The sequence below is a fragment of the Macrotis lagotis genome, chromosome 2, assembly GCF_037893015.1.
Source record: "Macrotis lagotis isolate mMagLag1 chromosome 2, bilby.v1.9.chrom.fasta, whole genome shotgun sequence".
Taxonomy (NCBI): Eukaryota; Metazoa; Chordata; class Mammalia; order Peramelemorphia; family Peramelidae; genus Macrotis; species Macrotis lagotis.
Window position 1 is genome coordinate 342394471 of NC_133659.1, and position 23136 is coordinate 342417606.

Consider the following 23136-nt stretch of genomic DNA (forward strand, 5'->3'; position numbering starts at 1 on the left):
CGCGCATGCGCCGAGTGCTTCCGTGTGTGCGCGCGGCGCCCCGGTTCGGCTCGGCTCCCGGCTCGTCGCTGCGCGCGCACGTGTCGGACCAAGGCCGGGTTCCCGCCCCCACCCCCGGCCCGACCCCGCGCCCCCCCGGCCCCCGCGCCCCCCCGGCCCCCCCCCGGCCCGGCCCCGCGCCCTCGGCGGGCGAGGACGCGCCCCATGGCAGCGCCCGGGCCGGGGCCCGAGGGCACCTTCCAGTGCCGCCTGTGCGGCCTGGCGCTCCCGGCCAGCTACGAGGGCCAGAGGCCGCCCGGCGCCCGCACCCTGCTGTGAGTGCCCCCGAACCCCTGCGTGACCGCGCCCCCGGCCCATCCCCCACCCAGGCGGCCCCCCAGGAATGACGGGGTGGGGAGCCGGCTCCGTGAGGGGCCGCCCCTCGTGGGACGCGCGCCGTGGCCGTGGAGGAGGCCTCCAGGGCACAGCCTGGCAGAAGGCAGGCCTGCCCGAGGGGAGCCGGGGCCGGGGCCGGGCCGGGCCGGGGCCGGGAGAAGCCGGGCCGGGAAGGCCGTGCGGGTGGGCTGGGCCGGGGCCGGGGCCGGGGCCGGGGGCCGGGAAGGCCGTGCGGGTGGGCCGGGGCCGGGGCCGGGCCGGGAAGGCCGTGCGGGTGGGCTGGGCCGGGGCCGGGGCCGGGGCCGGGGCCGGGAGAAGCCGGGCCGGGAAGGCCGTGCGGGTGGGCTGGGCCGCGCCTAGCCGAGTGGAGGCAGTTTCGGGGCAGACCGCGGCCCAGGCCAGGCTGGCGGGAAAGGATAGGGCACATCGGGCGCCTTGGTCAGGATGACAGCTGGGCGATGTGCTGGCCGAGGACAACGCCAAAAATGATGGGAAGATGGAAGTTTCCAGAGTGTCCTGTCTCATAAAACACAGCGATAGGGAATATTGTGCATTGAGAGTCTGGTTCGAGACCTCGAGAATCCCTCCAATGCATTCGCTTAAACTTGAAGAAGGAATCCCCACTCCCCCAAGTGTCAGGCGGAGATCTGTGCCATCATCTGCCTTGACTGACCTCTTGGCAACCACGGGGAGGCCATCGCCTCGGGTTGGATGGACGGCACGGACGAGACCCCGAGACTGGGAAGAGACCCCTGAATGGACTGGGAGACAGAACGCATGAGAGGCGACACCCGAGAGACTTCAAGAGGGACACATTCCAGAAGAGTTGAAATCACACGTAGCTTTTGTATTAAAACAAGAAAAAAAAAGACCAATCTTAGCAGCTTTTGATCCACTTACCCTCTTTTCCATCTCAGGACAGTCTTTATGAGAGTGACCCATGAGAACATGAAGGACCTCCTGGAGGAACAGCTGAGAAGGGCATGGTTGGTTTTCATTCTCTTGGACCACCACGGGCACAGAAATGACAGAGGTCCCAGAGAATGGAAGATGCCATCAGGGGTATCATTGTTGCTAGAAAAGAAAATCCAGCATGAATAAACACCACAAGATGTAATCTTAGTCCATAATGTAATCAGATGAGACATATACAGAACAGGTGGTATAGACTTTTGGTTCATTGAGTCTCTGGTAGCCTCACAATGAGTGAGTTGTCAGAAGGCATCTACACTCATGGAAGTTATTGGAATTGTCACAAAGGATGTCCTGGATGAGACCCACACAGGAGAGGAACTCCTGTAGGGATACAAGGGGGTCTAAGGGAAAGAGGAGTTGGGAAGGATCTGGGTTCCAGTCTTGCCTTCAGCCCTTCATGACAGGAGACAGTTCAGGGTTTTTCACCAATCCAATAGGGTTAATAATGCCTGTTGCCCCAATCCCCCACCTCCACCCCAGGCTTCTGGGAGGCTCCCTTAAGAAGATGGACACATGGGGCTTTGGATCCCTTAGAGCCTGGGACAAGCTTTGAGGCTGATGCTTTGAAACATTGTAGGGAGCAGACCTCCATCCAGAAGATGCCGGTCCTCAGCAACCTCCATGTAAAGGAAAGGCATCACAGGCAAGAGTGAGGGAGCCAGCAAAGGGCAACTTGTGCCGCTTCAGTATTCTGGCCCCCACAATTCCAGAGGGATCCTGGGCTCCCCTGAAATGCAGCCCTTGGATGTGGATAGATTGCTTGGGAAATTTGAACCAGAACTGTAGCATGTGTATTTGATGATCCCATAGTGTTTGCAGGTGACTGGAAGGAGGTGCCCAAGTCCTCAAGAGACCAAGTGGCATGGGGGGTGATTCCCAAGCTGGGTGGGCATCAAGGGGCAAGGTTGGTGTGGCTGCTCTTCTAGGAACCTTGACCTGGAGGGCACATAGAACCCTCACAGGGTCCCTAGGCTCCAGGTCTACTCTGCAGACTTCAGTTATTTAGGCAAACAGATAACTGCCCTGCCTCTGTCATCCCAGCCCTGGAGGGGGTTCCTCTCGATGAGAAGTGCTCTGGCCCTGAGGCTTGCCATCCAGGGCTCTAAACATCCTCTTCTAAACACCCCATATGGGGGATAGATTGGCCCTATGATCTCCTTCCAAGGGTCCCTCATCTGGCCAAGAGCACTGGAGGTGATTGTATTGACTTTGCCCATCGGTGACTTTCACACTGACCCACAAAGTGAAAGGGGTCTCTGGAAGCTGGGAGTATGCCTGTCTACCAAGGATTCCACAGCACCTTGGGTACTGGGGCTCTCACAGGATCCTGGCCAGCCTAAAGAGCAGACACCCTAGCTTGGCCTTCATTCCTGAATGCCTTGGATTTTTTTTCAAGGAGTCATTTATTTTAGTCAGAGTCATGTGCCAGAGAGGTCTCCCTGTCTTCCCACCCTCATTTTTCTCTTGCCTAGCTTTAACCCCCAGGTTCCTCCTAGTGGAGAGGGGAGGGTACTCTTGGTATTGCTGATCTCCTAGGTTTTGGGAGAACACTCTGGAAGGCTTAACTCTCTGGGGAAATGTCCATTAGCAGTCCTTGGAGTTGGGGACATTTACCTGGGTGATCTTGGCAGTCCCCTTCACCTCCAATGTACCACAATTCTGCAGTTTTATGTATTAGGCAGCAGCCCCCCCCCCCCCCCCCCCCAACAAGGAGACTTTCAGCTCGGGTTTTGTGGCTTGATTCCTTTGGTTAGTGTTAGAATGATTCTCTAGGTGGACACCCTATCCTTGAGAACTGAGACTGTGACCTTGGAAACTTCATCCCTGGTACATTAACTTCCCCAGGGCTTTGACAAGTGAGAAATGATCTGCATGTCCTTGATTTTCCCCAGTCTGGGTCTCATTCCCTAGTCCTGGCTGCACACAGCCGTGTCGAAATCCATCTCAAGATATGCTCGGGTCACAGGATGAACTATCAATCAAGGCTGAGGAACGGGGGATCTGTCAGAGGAAATTTATGGGCCTCCCTTTATTTTGGGTTGGTGACCTGAGCCCATCCCTGAAGAGATGGGAGCATCCTCCCGGGCCCTGGACTTTGGTGAGGAGAGTGCTGGGAGTGGTTTGGGGGGTGCTGCCAAAGTTGACAACTGCTGCGTCCTGCCTGGAAGACCTTGTCTCGGGGTTGGTGAACATGTCCAATTTCCCCTTGTGGCTCACCCTGGTCACAAGTGGAAAAAGGCTGCATTTTGTTCCACTGCTGACTTTGTGAACCTGGCTGGTGACCTACCCCAAGACCTTGAACCTGCCTGGGTCTCAGTTTTCTGATGTGTAAATTGAGGCCAGTCTCTGCCCTTTCGCCCTCCTAGGGGAGGGGAGAGAATGGAGACTATGAGTCAGAATTTTCCTTTGGGTTAGTGGTTGGGGACTGGAAGGTCTGGTATTATGTTCTAGCACAGCCAGCACCAGGGGGTGACCTGGATTGGGGGAGGCCATGCCTCCTTTCCCCATCTGCAGAATGGGGGCAGGCCTCCCTCAGGCCTGGGGGCTCAAGTCCAGAGCACTTGGTGGCCTTGTTCCTTTCCTATTCTGAGGCTTTCAGGATTTGGTAGGAAGGCCTCTCTGCTGAAGTAGGGACCCTAGAGCAGTGGGATGGGAGGTTTGGGCATCTGGGCTCAAATCCTTCTGCTCCCTTATTGCAGGCCCCTTCACTTCTCAAGGCTTCAGTTTCCTCCTCATTCCTTATTGGGAGGGCTGGTCTCAATCTGACCCTGAGACCCCTCAATTAAACTTGGATGGAAAGTCTCCCTTGGCTGCTATCCCTTTGGAATCCCCCACTGTCTGCTGGAGGAAGCCTTCTGCCCCTTGTCTTGTAGTCCCTGGGCGCCCCAGGCCGGTTGGTCACTTCCATCTTCTCCTTTGCAGGCTCCTGGAGGAGTGCTTCATACTGAAGGACCCTTTCACCTCGGACAAAGACAAATTTGTGATCCTTGGCTCGCGGTGCAGCCTCTGTGGCAAGCTGGTGTGCGTGGCTCCGGTAAGAAGGGCGTGACCAGGGTCCTGGGGGGTGAGAGGAGATGGTTGGCACAGTGAGCGGTGTCTGGCTGGGGGCTTTGAGACAGTGCCGAAAGCAGGCCCTTATGGTGCATTAGATAGGACAAGGCCCTGCAAGAGTGAGTGATTTGTGTGAGGAGGAAGAGTATCTGCTTTTCAGATTAGCTTTCTGTTTCCAGGCAGGAAGTGACCCTGCAAGGGTGGGGGAGTCATTTCTGAATCTGCTGGCCGGCAGGCCACAGTGGAGGCCCAGAGTTGTTCAGAGTCCATTTCCCAGGCTCTCCATTTGGGATATCACAGAGGCTGGTTCAGAAATCAGGGCAAGTGGATCAGGTACCCAGGAGATCCTGGGCCAGAAGGCTTGGGTTGGGCTCAGGCCAGGCTGTTCCTGGTTCAGAACCAGGAAAGAGACTGTGGGAATGGACCCTGGCATTGGTTCTTGCCCAGTGGTCCTTGGATCATCTCTGCCTGATGGTGGGATCATGTCCCCTGGGCTGGCCTGTGTCTACTGAAGGGAGAGGGATGGTGGGAGGTGGGTGAGAGGAGAGTGTAAGCCCCTCCGAGGATGGTTTGGGCATGTGGGCCCTGGAAGTGGGCTCTTCAAAATCAGGTCATTGTCAGAGGGAGCAGAGTGGAAGGAAGGAGGAAGAGGAGGGGTCTCTGCCTCTGACCCTCTTCAGGCTCCTCTTTCTCCTGCCATGGCCTCTGGCTTGCCCAGTCCAGGACTAGCTCTTTTACTGCCACCTTTTGGAAAGGCACCTTGTGTCCAAGTTCAGCTGGGGGGGGGGGCGGCGGGAGACTGGCCCACCCCTCCCATCTCAAGGTGCTGGTCTGATGGCTCCTTCACCTCCTTCCTCAGTGCCACCTCTTTACCCCAGTTCCTGGTGATGCCAGAGAAGATTCTGGAGGCCCCCAAGCTGCCTGCCCCTCAGAGTCAAGCCCCTAACCCTGCTCCCCTTCAGACTTGAAGCCTTCCCTTATCTGATTGATGGCTGGATGGGAATCTCTGGCTGTCAGCAGGCAGGGAGGCTCCCACAGCCCTCTCCCCATAGGATTCTCCCCCACTCACTCTCCCTCTACGGCAGGCCACCCCTTTTTCCCTTGGAGATGTCTAGGTGTGGCTACCTTCTGACTTCACACAGGTTCCCTGTGCATTCTGAGCCCTCAGTTGGCCAGCACTGCCCCTCGGCCTGCCCTGCTTTCTCATTGACTTTTTTTTCCTCATGTCTTTGTCCTGTCAGTCTGGGGCCTACCCCCCAACCCTTTTATTTTTATTTTATTTTTTTTTAAGAAAGATTTTATTTATTTGGAGTTTTACAATTTTTTTCCTATTCTTGCTCCTCCCCCCACCCCCGAAGGCAGTCTGTTAGTCTTTACATTGTTTCTGTGGTATACATTAACCTAAGTTGAATATGATGAGAGAGAAATCATACCCTTATGGAAGAAAAGTAAAGTATAAGAGATAGCAGAATTATACAATAAGATTACAGGTTTTTTTTTTTCTAAATTAAAGGTAATAAATAGTCCTTGGTCTTTGTTCAAACTCCACAATTCTTTCTTTGGACACAGATGGTATTCTCCATTGCAGACAGCCCCAAATTTTCCCTGATTGTTGCACTGATGGAATGAGCAAGTCCATCAAGGTTGATCATTGCCCCCATGTTGCTGTTAGGGTATACAGTGTTTTTCTGTTTCTGCTCATCTTGCTCAGCTTCATTTCATGCAAATCCCTCCAGGCTTCCCTGAATTCCCATCCCTCCTGGTTTCTAATAGAACAATAGTGTTTCATGACATACACAGACCACAGTTTGTTAAGCCATTCCCCAACTGAAGGACATTTACTTGATTTCCAATTCTTTGCCACCACAAACAGGGCTGCTATGAATATTTTTTGTACAAGTCATGTTTTTACCTTTTTTCATCATCTCTTCAGGGTATAGGCCCAGTAGTGGTATTGCTGGATCTAAGGGGATGCACATTTTTGTTTCCCTTTGGGCATAATTCCAAATTGTTCTCCAGAAAGGTTGGATGAGTTCACAGCTCTACCAACAATACCAAATCTTCTTTTAAATGCTGTGCTCTGACCCTCCCACCTTGGAGCTTCCTCCAGGAATGGTTTATTTTCATTATTGACTTGTCCCCTTTCCCAAAAGTGGGCTCTGTGAAAAAAAGTAGACGACTCACATTTATTAAACTGGACTGAGATGCCTGAGGGCCTGAGCCCTCCCCACACCCACTGACCCAGGAGCCCTGCTGGGCCAGGGGAGAAGCTTTGGGGAGGAGCAGGCTGTAAGTCAGTCTGTCTAGCTGTCTGTCAACACATACTTCTCCGCAGGCCCCCGGCATTTGAGCTCTTTCTAGGAGACAGCCAAAGGAAATATAAGCCACCAGAACTGAGCCTCAAGGTGGAGGAGGTGATGAGGAGAATCACCCTTCTGGGCCAGCTGCCTACGGGATCAGATTGGGAAGGTGGGGGTGGGGGTGGGTGATCCCTCCATCCTAGAATGTGGGAGAAAAATGAAAGACCCTCTAAGCACACCCCTTAGGCTGTGGGCAGAGCCACTGCAGGAGGGAGAGGGTGGGATCCTGGAATCCAAAATGCTGCTGTGAAATCCAGAAGGCAGAAGTGGGAGGCAATGAGCAAAATGGGGGAGCAGTGGGGAGCCCAGAAAGCCATTGGAATCAGGGTAGTATGCTTAATGAGACTCGGGGAGCACAGAGGACACTGGAGGGGCTTGGGAAAGAGTTTGGGTGTGAGAAAGAGAGTAGAGGTGGGACAGGGTGGAGGGGCCGGCCAAGACTGGCGGCCTTCTTCCATGCTACTTCTTAAGGAGAACAATGCTAGGGCTGAAACAGCGATTCAGAGGTTGTGTGACACAGAGACTATGGATCAGAGGGTCCTTAATGATTTCCTGGGGTAAATGGGAGTAGTAATTTTGTAGAACTCCAAAGAAGTTTGGAACCAATGGAGGTTCCATAGGCCTGGAAAAGGGCCCCTTTAGCTTCACTTTCCAAAAAAAAGGTGGGGGGGTCCTATTCTAGATGGATTTAGGATGTTAGGAGGGTAAAATCAAGGGGACTTGGTGGTAGATAAGATATGAGGGGTCTGAGAACGACTCAGGTTATGAGCCTGGGGGACTGGGAGGATGAGGGGAAGGAAGTGGCAGGATTTGGGGGAAAAGAGAATGAGTTCTGATTGTTGAGTTTCAGATGCCTCCTGGACCTCCAGTTAGAGATGAGAACTTGGAGGTGAAGAGAGTGGTTAGGGATGCTGGGTGAGCAGATCTGCGAGACATCAGCACATCAATGTCAGGGAACAACAAACAAAGCTGTGTCTACCCAACGCTTGCAGTCTAGGCATACTTAACAGATCTGGCCATCAGAGTGGACTGCAAGCCCCATCTGTGTCAGTAGGGTGATTAGGCAGGCAAGAATGTCAGTGTTCTCCTGGGTCCCCAGAGAAAGGCCTAATGCCCAGGTCAAAGATGGTGAAGGGACTGCTCTCCTCTGCTGTGGTCACCTCCCCTTAAGTATTGAGGGCTGCATTGAGGAAAGACAAACCTCACATTTTCTGGAGCCAGGAGAAGGCTTCAGACTAAACTGTACAACAAACCCAAGGCTGCATGGTCACAGTCTTCACATTGCTGGGAGAAAGGGAACACCCTTTTATCGGAGATTTTCAGGTGGAGACTTGATGACTGATGGGCAGGTGCCTGGGGATGGGGGATGATTTAGGGGAAGGTGCCTGGGAATGGGGGAGGGATGGCAAGGGAATACCTGAAGAATAATTAGGGGCCCCTTTGGGATGAAGACTCCTAGACTGACAGGTTGCCCTGTTTCCTGGGGTTTCCTAAAGATTGGTTGGGGATGGAGTGGGCAAGGTGTTCTGCTAAGGGTTCTCTGTTCTATTCTTCTCCCACAGAGCTTTTAGGGAGGAAAAAACCTTGGGGGAGGGGGCAGGGTTAATTGGGGAAAATGAGGGGGAAAAACACCTCCTGACACTGAAACCTGGACCATCAGAAGCCAGTATCAGACAAGAAACTATCCTGGAGCCATGGAATGTCTGTATTGGCAATATGGAGGGTGGGAAGGGATGCAGAGTGTTTTTCCTCCTCCCCAGTTCTTGCCTTGTGGGCTAGGGTGGATAGTGGCAATAGGACAGAGTAATGGGCAGATTCTTTGACCTGGAGAGGTGGGCAGGACCACTGGAGAGCAGGGGCAGGTGGTGATGCTGCCAAGTTGGAAGACTGTCTGGACTACCTGAAGGCAGGTGTTATCCAGCTACCAAGTGAATACTGTTGGGGTTGAGGACCTCACTACCTCCACAGGCAGCCCATTACCTTCCTCCTGTTTTGGATCGAAATCTGGCTCCAGACATCCATGACTTTCTTCTGATTAAGCATGTTTTATTCCTCTATTTGTTGCTCATGGGCCATTGTTTCTAGTGCTTTTACTGCTCAAGCCCCTCTAAGGAGGTATTGCAGAGAGATCCAGCTCCTTGTTGCTTCTCTGTAGAGCAACAAGCCCCTGACCCTTTTGGGCCTCAGTTTCCTCATCCTCTTTGTCAAGGGGAAAGGCAAATTGGGGGTTGGGAGAGAACAGAGCTTTGGGGCAATGGGCTGGGGAGGGCTGTGAAAGGATGACGGGGTGCATTGGTAGGGGGAAGCAAGGATGGCACAGGTATGGGGAGAATGTGCTCAGGGAATCGTCTAGGGTGAGAGGAGGAAGGGAGGGGAGCTAAGTTGGCTGAGACAGCTGCCAGGACAGTTATGGAAGGACTAATGACTTTAAAACGGCCAGATTTTTGGTGATAATCTCACCTTTCTCTCTTGTTTCAGGAGTGCAGCTTATTCTACTCGAAAAGATTTTGCCTCCCCTGTGTTTGTGAGAATCTCAGCGCTTTCCCTCAGGAGATAAGGCAAGATCTGGGGAGGAGACACTCTGTGTCTAAAACTGCCCCTGGGAAGCTTGACTCCAGGACCTAATTGAAAGGCTTTGGCCAGAACAGAGGCCCTAGCTGCTTTTTGCTGGGGTGACCCTATTCTTCCATTTTGTTCCTGTCAACGGAGGCCCTGAAGGAACCTGTCTGTCTCTGTGACTTCTCGAGGGGCTAGAACCTTTTGGATGGGAAGTGTCTCATGTTGCTATGGTCACTGTTTCCAACCCCAGAAATCAGTGGAAATTCTGACTTTAGTTGGCAAGCTAAGCCTGTGGTAGATTGATGGGCTCTAGACTCAGCCCAAGGGTGCTGCATGGTGCTACTAAGTGAGGCCCTCTTGAGCTTAGGCTTCCATCTACAGGGGCTGAGAGAAGAAGGATGAAGCAGTAGGTAAGAGGCCCAATCCTTTGGCCAAAGACCCACTCCCTCCTCTTCTGGCTTTCTCTACCAGCCATAGGCCCATGCTTCCTATAACTAGATTCTTTTCCCTTCATGCCCATGTTGAGGGATCTCCTTTGCCTTTCAGCCCTGGTTGGGTAGAAGCTCTCCAGGTGGCTACCCCTCATGACATCACTTTCTGTTGATGCACTGTATGGTATTCCTGCTTTTGTTCATTTGGCTTTTTCAGACCCATTAGCAATCTAATTCAGGAGTGTGCTAGGGAGGGCATATGGACCAGGGATTCTCCACAATCACTGCATTCCATCTTTTCCTCCTTTACCAGGGTCAGACCCATTGACGGGCTTGTGAGGGTCAGTTAGACCTCTCACCCAGGGCAGGGCCCTGCCTTCATGGCTTGGATAATGTCAAAGGAGAGGTTTCTGCTGGGATGAGATCTAGCTTATTTTAAAATGGCCCCAGAAGGAAAGAGAATCATCATGTGGTTCTTCTAAGTGCCTTATGCCAGCTGCCGTTACAATCCAGCCTTGTCCAGTAGGTGGTAATTAACTAAGAAAGCCTCCAGACCAACAAGAACTCACTTCCCACGGAGAATCAGCTGCTGTCATCCAGGAGAAACATTTCATCCCATCAAATGAACAGATCATTAGAAAGCCCCAAAATGATCTTTAAAAATAGTTTATTCTTTTAAAAACCTTTTAAGGCAAACTGTACCTTGAAATTAGCTCTTTACATTCATCAGTCTTACAGTATGACATCTGAAGAACATAATAAGTTCCTATAAAGTCAAGCTATAAATCATTAGTGGATATTCTCAATTCAGTCCCTTCTTAGTGAATGAAAGCTCATAACAAAAGATAAAAAATTGAAAATGGCTCTAGACACATTTATATTCTACCAGACAGGAGGCACTCATGCTCCATCCCTGGGAATGGAAAAGGTCATCTCTCTTCCTCCTTCCTCCTTTATCCAAGTGCCAAACAGCAGCTTGGCAATCAAGGCTTTGCTATTTCCTGAGGTCCTGAGCATTTCATTTCAGCTCCATTCCATCCCTGGCCTGCTGTCATCCAAGAACACTAGAGACATTCACCTGAGTTAGTGGGGTTAGACAGGGAGCTTCATCAGTAGTTGCTCCTTTGAATTCTCCCTGCTTAGTAGTGTTATGAATGACCAGCTTCACTAAACCTTGTGACATTTTCAGGGCAGTAAAGGCACCTAAGAAGTTTTGAGATAAACACATCAAGAGACAATTGAATACTGCACTCTGGAATTTGGCAATTTTCTGCACAGGTCCAGGGAGATCCTCTTTCTTGGAGGTCCCGGCTTAGCAGAAACAAAGAGAAATATGGGCATTTTTCTTAGTTACCAGAAGAAAGGACACCAGGAGGCCCACACTGTCTTTGGCAACATGGCCCAGTGAGCTAAAATCTTGCTGGGTCTCAGTCACAATTCTGTGGTTTTCCCTCTGAAATACTGAGCACGGAGATGTAAATGAACCAGTCTCTATAGGTGACAGCTTGCTTTGGTAAGAATACTTGATGATGAACAGCAGCAGTGAGAGAGACCTTCCTTAGATGGGTAGGGTTCCCTTTGTTAGGCAAACAGTATTTTGTGAAGTGAGGCATTGTTGTTCCGCTGACTGAGAAAAAGAACAGCTAGTCTGTACAAACACATGATTGGACATAGTCAACCTTGTCCTGGTAAGTTGGCCAATGAACATTGAATAAATGCCTACCATGTGCCAGACTAAGATGAAAATAAATTCTGGGTAGCTAAGAAATGAAATGTTTCATAACAAAGGTCTTATTGCCAAGATGTAGAAGGAGCTAACTCAAGTTTAGAAGAATAAGAGGTAATTTTCCAATTGTAAGATAGATGGATATGAACAGGCAGTTCTCAGTGGTAGAGATATGAACTTTCAATAGCCACGTGAAGAAATCACTAATAGAGAAATGCATCTTAGATGGTTCTTCCTCCAGGATGGGCAAAGTCAACAAAAGAGCAAAATGGCAAATTTTGGAAGGGCTATGGGAAAACCTCTAATGATGCTCTGCTGGGGAGAATGGACCAGCCATTCTAGAAAGTAATTTAGAATAGTGCCTAAAAAAGTCACTCAATGCATACTCTGACCCAGGAGTAATATCCTTACTTGGCCTATCCTCAGAGCAAAGAAGAAAACTACTCACATGTACAAAAATATTTATAGAAACTTTTTGTGGTGGCAAAGAATTAGAAAGCCTCAATTGGGGAGTACCTGAAGAAATTATGGCATGTGAATGTAATACACTACTCTTGTGCATCATAAAGCAAGATGGCTTCAGAGAAACCTGGGAAGACTCGTGTGAATTGATCTAGGGGGAAGTGAGCAGAACCTGGAGAATGCTAGGTAGAGTAACAACATTAAAGAAATTTTGAAAGACTTGGGATCTTGGGTCAATGCAGTGTCCTGCCACAATTCCAAAGGACCAAGCTTGAAACATGCTGCCTCCTGACAGATTGGGGCTGGTATCTACATACACGATGAGACAGTTTTGGACCTGACCAATATAGGAATAAGTTTTACTTGACCATATATTTGTTACAAAGGTTTTGTTTTTCCTCCCCCCCCCCCACCAAGGAAAGAGAGAAAATAAATGCCTGTTAATTGGGGGGGGAAGATTAATTAAAAAAATAAATGAATGACTTTTAAATCAAAATGATTAGAACTGTTTTGTTCTACCCACTTTGTATTTCTAATCTGCCAGAAAACCATATACCTTACTGATTTGACATAAGAAATTCACAGAAGACACAGCCTATCATATCTATCTCAGATGTTACTTTAGGGGATTAATTAATTAATTTGGGTTTTGCAATATGGGATTTGTAAAGTGACTGGAATATTACTCAAGTAATGCAGTGTCCCTCCAAATGGGTTTTCCTTTAAAGGACATGGAAAGAGTAGGGGAGAGAGCTCACAGCATCAGTCTTGAAGGGAACCCTGAAGGACAGTATTGTTGACAGTTGCCTAAGTGAAGCCTTCATTTGTTTGCTCATTCAGTACAACAAACACGTTCCTGCAAACGCTCTAAAACACTTGCTATTTTCCCTGCAGGAGGCACTGCTGCCATTTTTAAAAGGGGAATAACCTTTGAAATGGTAAGTGAAGACTTGCCCTGAGTGCTTAAAAACTAGGCTCAAGCCCTCTGGCAATTGGTTTATGTAGGCGAATTGGGGGAGGGGAACAGTCCTTACCTGAGCAGTGGGGTACAGGGCCTGTTGACCCCAGGTCTTCCCAGAGGGTCTCCCAAGATTTGGCCTTTCCTACATCTCTTGACCACGTGGCCCTCTATGAATAGGGCTACCCAGTCTTTCGAGGAACATAAAAGATGGTGACTGAAAGGATGGGGAAATAAGGCGGCTCCCCCTTCACCCTAAGAGGCAAGCATAGCTTTCACAGGACCTCCAACTAGGGCATCAGCAAGAAATGGCATATCCTTGAGCCAGTGCTGACAGGGTGTATCTTTCTGGAGGTGGTTGGGTTTCATCGCATAGTGGGACACATAATCTCCTTTCAGGCAGGTATGAACCTGTGAATGTAACTTATGGTGGTAGGATGATTCACCATGGACTTTGAAGGCTCTAAGTAGGTTCCAGGCTTCAGTAGGACTTCCAAGACTTGGCCCAGGACACCCTAAGACACTTCCCTTTGAAACTCCCTCCTGTCACTCACTGGAAACATCACCCAAGGGTTGCTTGATGCTGAGGTTGGGATAGTGGAAGGTAGTATTGAGCAAGAACAGAGAAGAGAGGCAGAAAGGCTGCCTTTTTGAGTTTCAGTTATGACCTTGAGCACACAAGGTCCCCTGGCCTTAGTTTCCTGATTTATAAAAAAATATTTGGACTAGTGATCTCAAATATTACTTCTAGCTTGAATCTTTCTGGAATAACCTTAGGACCAAATTTTCTGTGGACTCCCCCTACCCCACATTTTAAGAAGTCATATTCAATTTCATTCCTCATACAGTTTTGAATGGACATTCCAAGGCATCGCTGGCTCAGAACCTCGCCCAGTCTTGCCGGATGGGGAGTATATTTGCTGACAACTATCTTGTGAATGGAGCAGCTTCAACTCTATTGCCCAGTTGATGGTGGGGAAGACGGAGACCTACAGAGAGGATATGGAAGAGGGTTGGAATCTGACCTTTTGGCTCTTCCATTCATCCTTTGGCTGTTTCTCACTAGTGGAGTCTAGACATTCCCAATATTCTTTTTGACAACACAGCAAATCAGAAGTGCTAAGCAAGCCTCTTGTTCTAGAGTTCCCAGGATTCCCAGAAGCTTCTGGGCTCCACTTGACTGCTCTGCTGGCTAGAGGTATTAAACCCCTGGGAAATGGCTGGCAGGTAGGGGGCTCACACATGGATGTTCTGACAGCTTTGGTCTGCTTTGTCATCCACTTAAGACCAGACTTGGATTTTACAAGGGGGGAATTCCCTCTCTTCTGGGCCTATCGGGAGCAGCCCCAAAGCTGGGTATGATGAATGGCTCAATAAAAACCCCCATTCAGTTTCTGAAAAGGAACTCAGGAGAAACTTGGTGAAACAAAAGGTTTAATTCTCCATCCTGGAGAAATGCTTCTGTAGGAAGCAGGAAGTCTTTAGATCTGAAAGGGAGAACTCTTATATGTGGCTTTGGGGGCACAGGTGCTGAGAGGAGGGGCCCAGGGCAGAGCCAGCTTCCTTCTTGTTCCCCTGGGCCTGCCCCATCAGGGTCTGCAGCATGGGACTGGGGAGGAATTAAAGGAACTGTGGATAAAGGAGGAGAGCAGGTTTGTTAGCTGGGGGTTTTCATTCAGGTTGTTTTGTGGCCATGGATTGTTTGAGTTGGCTTTGTTGGTATGGGTGTCAAAGACTGTGCCCTCTTGCTTGGTTGTGAAGCCAAGGGGCTGAGGTCTGTGGCTGGATTAGTGGAGGTGAAAATCCAGAAGTCAAGTGACTTGCTCTTTAGAGCTGGCTCTCTGTGCTTCCCAAAGTTTCCTAGGATTATCACACCCCTTTTACAAATTGAGGCTCAGAAGGACATGACTTGCTCAGGGTAACAGCTCGATGACAGGATCCCAGCTCTGCTCTCTTGCTGCTGTGCCACATGAGGGTGGAGGCTTCCCATGAGAACAATGAATGTCTACAAGTAGCTGATGCCCCCTATTAGGGTGCCTTTGGGAAGTGGAGCCAAAGATCACCACTCTGCTGACCAGCACTTAATAGAACAGGGAATGCTTTTTTCCCCTCTTCTTGGGACCCAGTGCCCATTAGGAGACAAGAGGGGGGGGGTTTGAGATGCCTTGGGGGACGCCAAGCAAATCAGCCAACTTCTCTCAGATGTACATTCCTTTTCTAAAAGGTGGGGGTTAGTACATCTATCTCCCTTATGACTGTAAGAAAAGTGCTTTGCCAAAAAAAGAAAATAAAAGCTAAGTGATGAATAAACATCCAATTACTCATCGGCTCCCAGGCTAGATGGAGGAGTCAGCCATGGCTACCCTGCTCACAGAGGGCTGGGCCTTTGCTACTGGCTGGGAAGCCAAGACCAGCCCTGGACACAAAGGTAAATCTGAAAGTATGTTAGATGAAAATAGAAGGTGGGTGAGATTGATTGCTTCCTGGGACTTAGCACTTCAGGAGTCTTCTCACTGTGTCTGGTTGTTTGCTTGGAAAGTGCCAGGGTCTGGCTGCCCGGGTTCCAGGGTATTGGCCTGTGGGTGGACAGAGCCAGCTTTTGCATTTCCAGCCATCTTTGAGGGCCATCACTGATGGCAATGCATGGCCCAGACTGGTCATTGCTCCCACGTCCTTGAGTTTCTTTTGGGGTCTTAGCTTTGTCAGCTTTAGCTTGGCTGCTTTCCAGCATCTTCTCCCTGGGGACAGGTCCCTTGTTCTACCTGGGAGGAGGCTCATGGATTTGGGGAGATCAGAAGATGGGGTGAACTGCTCATTAAGGAGCATCTGGGTCTATGGGGAAGGGACTCTTACATCTTTTAGCCCAATTAAAAACTAATTCAGTTGTTCATACTGCCTCTTTGTAAGGAAGTAGCATCTCCTGAAGTACTGTTGAACTGTATGAAGATATAAGATCTTGTGATGAAATCAAGAAATGGCACCAATGTTGGCACCCATGAAGGCAAGTTGAAGGATCTCCAGAAGTCAAGGCCTGGGCTTCAGGCAATCCATTGTCCCTTGGCTCCATCTAAAACTTCAGGGCATTGGCCTTGGTGGTCTCAGCGATGGTTACCCCATACTTATCAAATTTTGATTTTTAGAACAAGAGTTTGACTAAATGGAAACTGCACTAGGACACACTTGTTTTGGGGGCTGAGATATAGACCATGACTCTTAAAAAAATGAAGCTTCCCTTAAGATAGGGAGTATGACTGGTGTGCTCTTTGGTGCTCAGAATCTTCCAGGTATCTCCCTCTACACTACCTCCACAGGGGTTTGTGATAAAGGTCTGAGAAACCTTGAACAGGAAAGGGGCAATAAGCCACCATTTATTTATGACTTTAAATCAAAGAAACATCCTGGTATGAAGACCAACTGATGGAGACAGGATGCAGACTATGGCTTTGTACTTATTCTCCATTCTGAATAGGTATCTAATCTCCAACGCTGAGGGTCCATGTCCTTTTCAGATTCCTTTGCCATCAGACCCAGAATGAAAGCAACCTTACAGCCTTGCAGAGAAGGGGGGAGAATTGGAGGTGAGTGACTTCCCCTGAGAATTGGCTTCCAGGAGTCCTTTGTGGAGGGAGGCCTTGCTGGATCTTGAACCCCTAGAGACGGGGTCCTACCATCCACTCAGTATGGAAGAGGGATCAAGACTCTGGTCAGTTGTGGGGCCAAGGAAAGTTCATCTGTCCCAGGGTGGGGTAAACTGGAGACAAAGACAGAAGCCTCAAGACCCATTTCTATTCAGGGACAACTGGAGGAAGGTGTCTCTTTATTCTTCTCTTGGGGATTTAAACTTGCTTAGTCCAAGATTGTAGAGGAAAATTCAAGGAGTCACTCTTAGGTTATCCAGATTTGTCTCTCAAGAAGATAGCAGTGGGGAGGCAGGAGCCTTGGCTAAGGGACTCAAACAGGTCCATTTCCCTCCCTGTATTTGGAAGAGCCAGTGCCACATGCTCCCTTGAGACTTTAATTCCACATAGAAAAGATCCTGTCAGAATCTTGACCTTATGTGACCAAAGGACTTAAAAAAATGTGTAGACTTGGAGCCAATATCCTACGGTCCATTGATGGGTGATGGGAAGCTGCTGTGTACCAAGGAGATGGTGATAAGCACTGTGGGGATCCAACAGGAGCCACACCAGAGCCCCCCTGAAGGCATCTGGCCTCATCACCTGCACATTTCATAGAAGACAGTCATCTGAGACAGCGCAGGCCAGCAGTGATGTCGGCCTGGCCAAACAAATAAAATAAGGGTTCTGGCATCTGCCTTTCAGAGTCCAAAGTATGGGCCTTGGTTCAGCTGCTAGATGGGAACTGCTGTCCTGCCTCGTATTGAGAGGGTGAGCAAGAGGCTCATCTTCCGCTACCAAATGATGTCAGCAGCCCCAACATCTTGGAAAGCGGCTTTGCTGGCTCTGGGGCCAGAGGACTTGGCTGGGAATCCCCCCCTCTGACCCTTCTTTCCTGTGTAGTCTCAGGAAGTTCATTATGGGTCTCAGTTTCCTCTTCTGCAGTATGAGGGCATTAGAGGAGGCTTGTGAGCTCTCTTACAACCCTGGATCTGAGCTGGGAATCCCTCTATGTTTTATTCCTCTTCTTTGCAACATATAATTAAGGTTCTCCTTTAGCAGAATTCCTGACTATCTGAAGAATCTGCTAGGACCCCATCCCCACTATGAAATGAGGGAACTCTCTGGTGCCAAACATTCTGAATGTAATAAGACTAGTGAAAATGCATTGAGGAGCAAGGAGTCCAAGCAGCTCACCGGCCACAGAGATCAAGGTCTCAGAGGGTTCCAATGTGGATGCTTGGAAAAGAGTTCTTTAACCCTTGGAGTCTGAATGAACAGGAACAAGATCAAGATGCCGTATTCTGGTATCAGGACTACTGCTGATAGGATGCTCTAAAGGCTGCTTATTAGAACTAGCATGTAAGGAAAAGACATTTTCAATTCAACATGTTTTAGACAGATACCCTCAACTGTAGAGAATTGGACAGAAATACAGAATGGGATCTTTAATTCTTGTAATCAACGTTTCTATGGTTGGGATTGGTTTGACATAGCAAACAAAAGGAGGCTGGTCTTTCTAAATATCTTCAAAAAGAACCAAGCTGTTGTTAAATCCTGAGAGAAAAGCAGTTGCTACTCTATCTTAAAGAGTCTCCTCATTTCCCCAAGTCATATCTGTTACGAAGTATGTGATCCTAAGTTAGGATGGCCATGTCACCTAACATCTAACAATGTGCTGAAGCACATTGGCTTCATTTGCTCCACTAGGGAGTTTCTGGTACAAAAAACAAGTTAAAAAGTCATAGCAAAAAGGACCAAAGAAGCCATCTTTCTCAAAATGCATTCAAGGGAAAAGAAGGGGAAAGATAGATGGGATCTAAGAATGGATCCCTAAGCATATACTAGGGCCAACTGAATTCAAGTCATATTGGTTCGTCTCTGGGGAGGAGGCAATTTGTACTCATTGATGCAGAGAAAGGTTCAACAGGGCCAGGAGAAGGACTGGCTGATAAGAGGCAATCCCCCCCGCCCCCAAAAAAAAGGCAAAACAAAACAAAAAATCCAAAATTGTGGAAAGATGTTACTGGGGAAAGGAGGCGGCTCAGTCAGATAATAAGATAATAATCCCAGGTGGGAAGAGGGGGAAGAACAAGAGAAGAGTGTAGTGTATTGGCAGGATCCCATGAGGAAGACTGAATGGCCCTGGATGGGGAGGCAGAGTTGGAAGAAGCCCTCCCCTTCTAGACCTAATAGTGAGATTGGAAGATGCCCAGGCCACTTCTAGTTCCTGCTGACCCAAAGAGCAGTTTCCAGATTTGTCCTAGATTCTGCAACCCCGTACTTTCTGTGTTGGCCTAGATGTCATGGTTCTGGACTTTGTTGCATAAATCTGAGATCATTTGGCTTGGCACAATCTCTGCAAATGCCATCAGCTAGTGCAACCTATGGATTTTTGACTGTCAATTTTTTTTAAAGGTTTTTGAAAAGATCTGAGTTAGAAAAGTGCCACTGTCCTCATTGAAATATTGATGGAAGTGAAATCTTTCCAAGAAATTCTTTGCTACTTATTAAGCACTCCAGTCCTTCCCTTTAATGCATCCCAGTTATGATGAGGGTATTATCAGCAAGGGGCCATTGCTATCCAGACTAACATAGAATGAGCATGAGAACCCAAAGGTGATGAGCAAAGCAGACAAAGTCCTTATTATGAGGTTACCAATTAACAAAATGCTAAATCACTAACATTATAAATAAATCTGCATTGATCAAAATCACGTGCCTTAACAAAATCAGATGGAATCCCCCAAATTGACCCTAACTATCCAAGACCCTCTCATCATCAGCTTTTGGATACTTGGCAAACTCTCCGAAATACTGTTTCAAAAACCAATAGAAATGTGGTATTCCAGCTGTCTAGATCATGATTGATTTCCATGTTCTAGGATTAAAACACAGCTGACATTTGTGCAAAGTCTTTTTGCTCCCATCTATCATTAATATTTCTGTTGGCTTTAAATAATCTGGAAAAGTTTTGTTTTTAAAAAATAAAACACCTAAAAAACTTAATACATATCCCTGTAGATTTCTTGCAGCAAGGGATGCAGGGCAGCATCAGATTCAGTCTTTTTGATGACCTGCACCAGCTGCGCATGTTCTGTGACCAGCTGCCGAAGGTCTGCCATCTTCTGGAGCAGCTTGGGGAAGAGGAAGACGTCATCCGGATGGTTGTTCTGCAGGTGAAGCTGGAGCACATGCACGATGCTCTCTTGCATCCTTTCGATGTGACCCACATTCAAGAGGCCTGGCCGATCTAGTCTCAGAAGGAAAAAGAGGGCATCTTTAGAGCCAAGGAGTGAGCGAGGGAGTGAGCAAGTGAGCAGGCCCAGCTCTGCCAGGACTCCATGCAGTGAAGGGCAGTGAGGGTAGGAACCCTTGGTGGGTTTCAGAGATTTGCATCTTTAAAGTGGGACCAGCTCATTAGATTTGTGTAGGGCCCCTCCTCTGAAGAATATGCATTTTGTTGAACCCAAGAATTGATCTATGGAGCCACTGACCTGATACAATTGAAAATTAATTTTTTTTAAAAGAAAAAAAATGAGAATCAAGAGCAAACTCAACCATCATGGGCCAAAAAAAAAGCATTGAGAGCTGGAAGGTGCAGAAGTCAATGGATCTCCACGAGGCTATTGGTGCCAGATCACACACAGATAGCAGAAAGAAATGGGACTCCTCAGGTTCACAACCGAGTCCAGATTTAGCACCCTTCCCAGGACCATGTGCTATGAAGTCCCCACTGAATCCCCACACTGGGCCTGGGAAATCACAGAGCCTTCAGACAGTTCTTTGCATGGCCTACATCACAAGACTTTTGTAAGGAAAATGATGTTATTGTTTATGCTCTGTAAATAATAGAGAAAATGAGATATTGCTTTTTAAAAAAGTGTATTGCTAATTTAGTATTTTGTGGTCCATAACCATGGAAATAATCATTTGGTTCACCTCAGTGCTTAGTGGGGAGGATGCAAGATAAAAATGAAACAGCTCCTGCCCTCAGGGAGCTTACACTCTAAAACAATAAGAACACAAATAAACAAAGAGAATATATTTACAAAATAAATAGACACTCGATTTGGGGTGGGGTGTTTATGGGGAAGGTGCAGAAGAAGGGGTGGTCTGAACAGTTTTGAAGGAAATAATGAAATCTTAGGAGGTAGAAGTGAGGTTGGAGAGCACTGCAAACATGGGCTAGCCCCAGTGGGAATGCTTCCCTAGCTTCCCTCCAGATGTTGGGGCAAGGGAGGAGAGAATTCATTGCCATGTGGGACTCCCTTAAGGAAAAGTGATGGAGTCTTCAGCTTTTCCGTTTCCCAAAGGGCTAGGCAAGGTCAGTCTGTCAGAGCACAAATGACCTCTTTTGCTCCTGTCGACAGAGTTCTTTTGGGGACAGCCCCTGCTGGCCCTAGGCAGGTCTATTTTAAGGTGTCTGAGCAAGCCAAGCATTTGGTGACAGGAGAGCCAACTTCCCTGCAGGGCAGGGAGGCTCACATACACATTGAAGGCCTCCAAAGTACAGCAGCTTTTAAATCTTATGAGCAGCAGGGAGCAACAATGACATTCAAAGGAGAGAAATCTTTTTTGGGGGAAAATCTTTACCCTAAAGTTCTGTCAGAATGCCAATTACCTATGTAAGTAAGGATCACATGGTCTCCAAGAGAAATCCTCAGATTTTTGGATGTCTGCTGACACCTGAATGACTGCTCTGGCCAGGAAAATGCAAGTCAAAAACTTGGCCAACTAAATGAGACCCATTCCGTTGGGGAAGATGAGAGCTTCAAGTTAGCTAGGTGATGAGCCATAAATGGGCATGTTATGGGTACACTGCTGTCGGTTATGGGCACACCCAGTCAGCCTATAGATCATTCCCTTTGCTCCAATGAGCCCATTAACAGGAATATCCCTACCCCCCCCCCCCCAACACTATGCCTATCTGTACCAAAATACTCAGACTACTTTACTTGAGAGTGCAAAATAATGGGAAAGGAAGAATCATGAAGGAAAAACAAAAAAAGAGAATGGCTCTAGCACTGTGCAAAGCAGAGGCAGGGTCTGCCCTCAAGGTGCGTACATTGAGAGGGAGAAAACATGAGTGCTAGTAGGGTTGAACTGGGTCAGTAAACTGATACAGCAAGATGGGAATTTCATCGAGCCATTAAAATCATAATTCATGTGAAAAAATACAAAGCAAGAATGGTACAGTTTGAAGTTACAATCAAGCAGACTTATTGTTGTTGGGCAGCCAGGGGACCTCACAATGTATAGAATTCTGAGTTCAAGTCTGGCCTCAGCCATTTACTAACAGGGTGACCCTGGGCAAGTCACTTACCCTGTTAGCACAAACCTTAAAAAACATCAAATTTAAAAGCTGAATAAGTTACAAAACATACCCAGGAGAAGAGCTCAGAGGCAAAGAGGCTTAAAAAGTAGGGTTTTTTTTTTTTGGTTAATCTACTCTTTAAAAAACCAAAAACCTTTTGAACAATTCAGTTTATGTATGATCTTAGTTTTTAAATTATGTTCATTGAAATGCCTAATGATAGTTAGTAAGTGTGGTTTTTCAATTTCCCAAGAAAGGTTTCAAAAAAAGAAATAACTACCACCTCCAAGATGACTAACTTTTAAAACTACTCACCTCCACAGCAAATTATAGCAGCCACAAAAAGAGAAATGTCGCTATCATCCAGTTCCAAGGCATTGAATTTCATTGCAAAATCAAATTTAGGTTCCATGATGTCGCAAAAAGGTTTTCTCAAACTTTTCAGGAACTCGCGGGTTATAAAACCGTTTCCATAGGCCACTAACATCCCATCTTTGTTCATTACTGACGACAGCATTGCAAATATGGCTTCATAAACCCCATACTTTAACAAAGTCACCTGATCGTTCAGGTCTAGATTGGCGAAGCCAGGGATTGATTTAGCAAACTCCGTCAGCTCTGTGACAGTCTCTACCGAGGTACATTGGCAGCAGTGGAATATCCGGACTTCTGCCTCCTTGTTCTGGATCCCATTGGCCACCAGCTTGGCCACTAGTGTCTTTTCCGCCATGCATAGGGTTTCCATGTCATGTATGACAAAAGGCTATGGAAGAAGACACCAAAACAGCTTGTTTTTAAATGGTTTTATCAAGGCACTGATACAGTTAGTTGTAACCTGTTGATTCAACTGCTGCAGGGGAGAAGTGGCACTGGCCTGGATACAGTGGAGGGGAGGGGGTCTTGAAGGGTCTCCTCCCCCTAAATTAGGGGAAGAAAAAGCAAAACACATACAAGATATTTCAGTAGAACAGAAGAAAGCATGGAGGGCTTTAGAGACTGGCAGAACTCCTGGTTTCCAGGCCTAGAGCTGTGATTTGTATAGTCTCAGTGAGTTATTTAATCCCTTAGCCTCAGTTTCCTCATCAGTATAATGGAGGGAGGGAAGTACCCAGTAATAATAACTGAAAAATTTTTTTTATAACAGGTTTTTCTGATAAAGGCCTCATTTTCAATCATATAGAAAACTGAGTCAAATTTATAACAATAAATTTCCCGTTTGATAAATGATCAAAGGATATGATCAGGCAGTTTTAGACAGATAAATCAAACTTATCCGCAGTTATCTGAAAAAAAAATTTATATTAC

General features: G+C 48.0%; 2 protein-coding genes across 6 annotated transcripts in view; one reads left to right on the plus strand and one right to left on the minus strand.

Annotated features, from left to right (window-relative positions):
- Nucleotides 1-167: 167 nt before the first annotated feature.
- CDPF1 (cysteine rich DPF motif domain containing 1) lies at nt 168-20556 on the plus strand. The gene is made up of 3 exons (XM_074227286.1): nt 168-314; nt 4273-4384; nt 9240-20556. The coding sequence occupies exons 1-3, from the start codon at nt 205-207 to the stop codon at nt 9384-9386; spliced, it is 369 nt and encodes a 122-aa protein (XP_074083387.1). The 5' UTR covers nt 168-204; the 3' UTR covers nt 9387-20556.
- Nucleotides 9348-23136, minus strand: part of PPARA (peroxisome proliferator activated receptor alpha) — a 55658-nt gene continuing 41869 nt past the window's right edge. For all 5 annotated transcript variants that reach the window (XM_074227281.1, XM_074227285.1, XM_074227284.1 and 2 more), the window contains exons 6-7: nt 22147-22594; nt 9348-19767 (exon numbers count right to left, since the gene is read on the minus strand). In XM_074227281.1, coding sequence (XP_074083382.1) covers nt 19520-19767; nt 22147-22594 — 696 coding nt within the window. In that variant the 3' untranslated portion in view covers nt 9348-19519. The remainder of the gene's footprint in view (nt 19768-22146; nt 22595-23136) is intronic.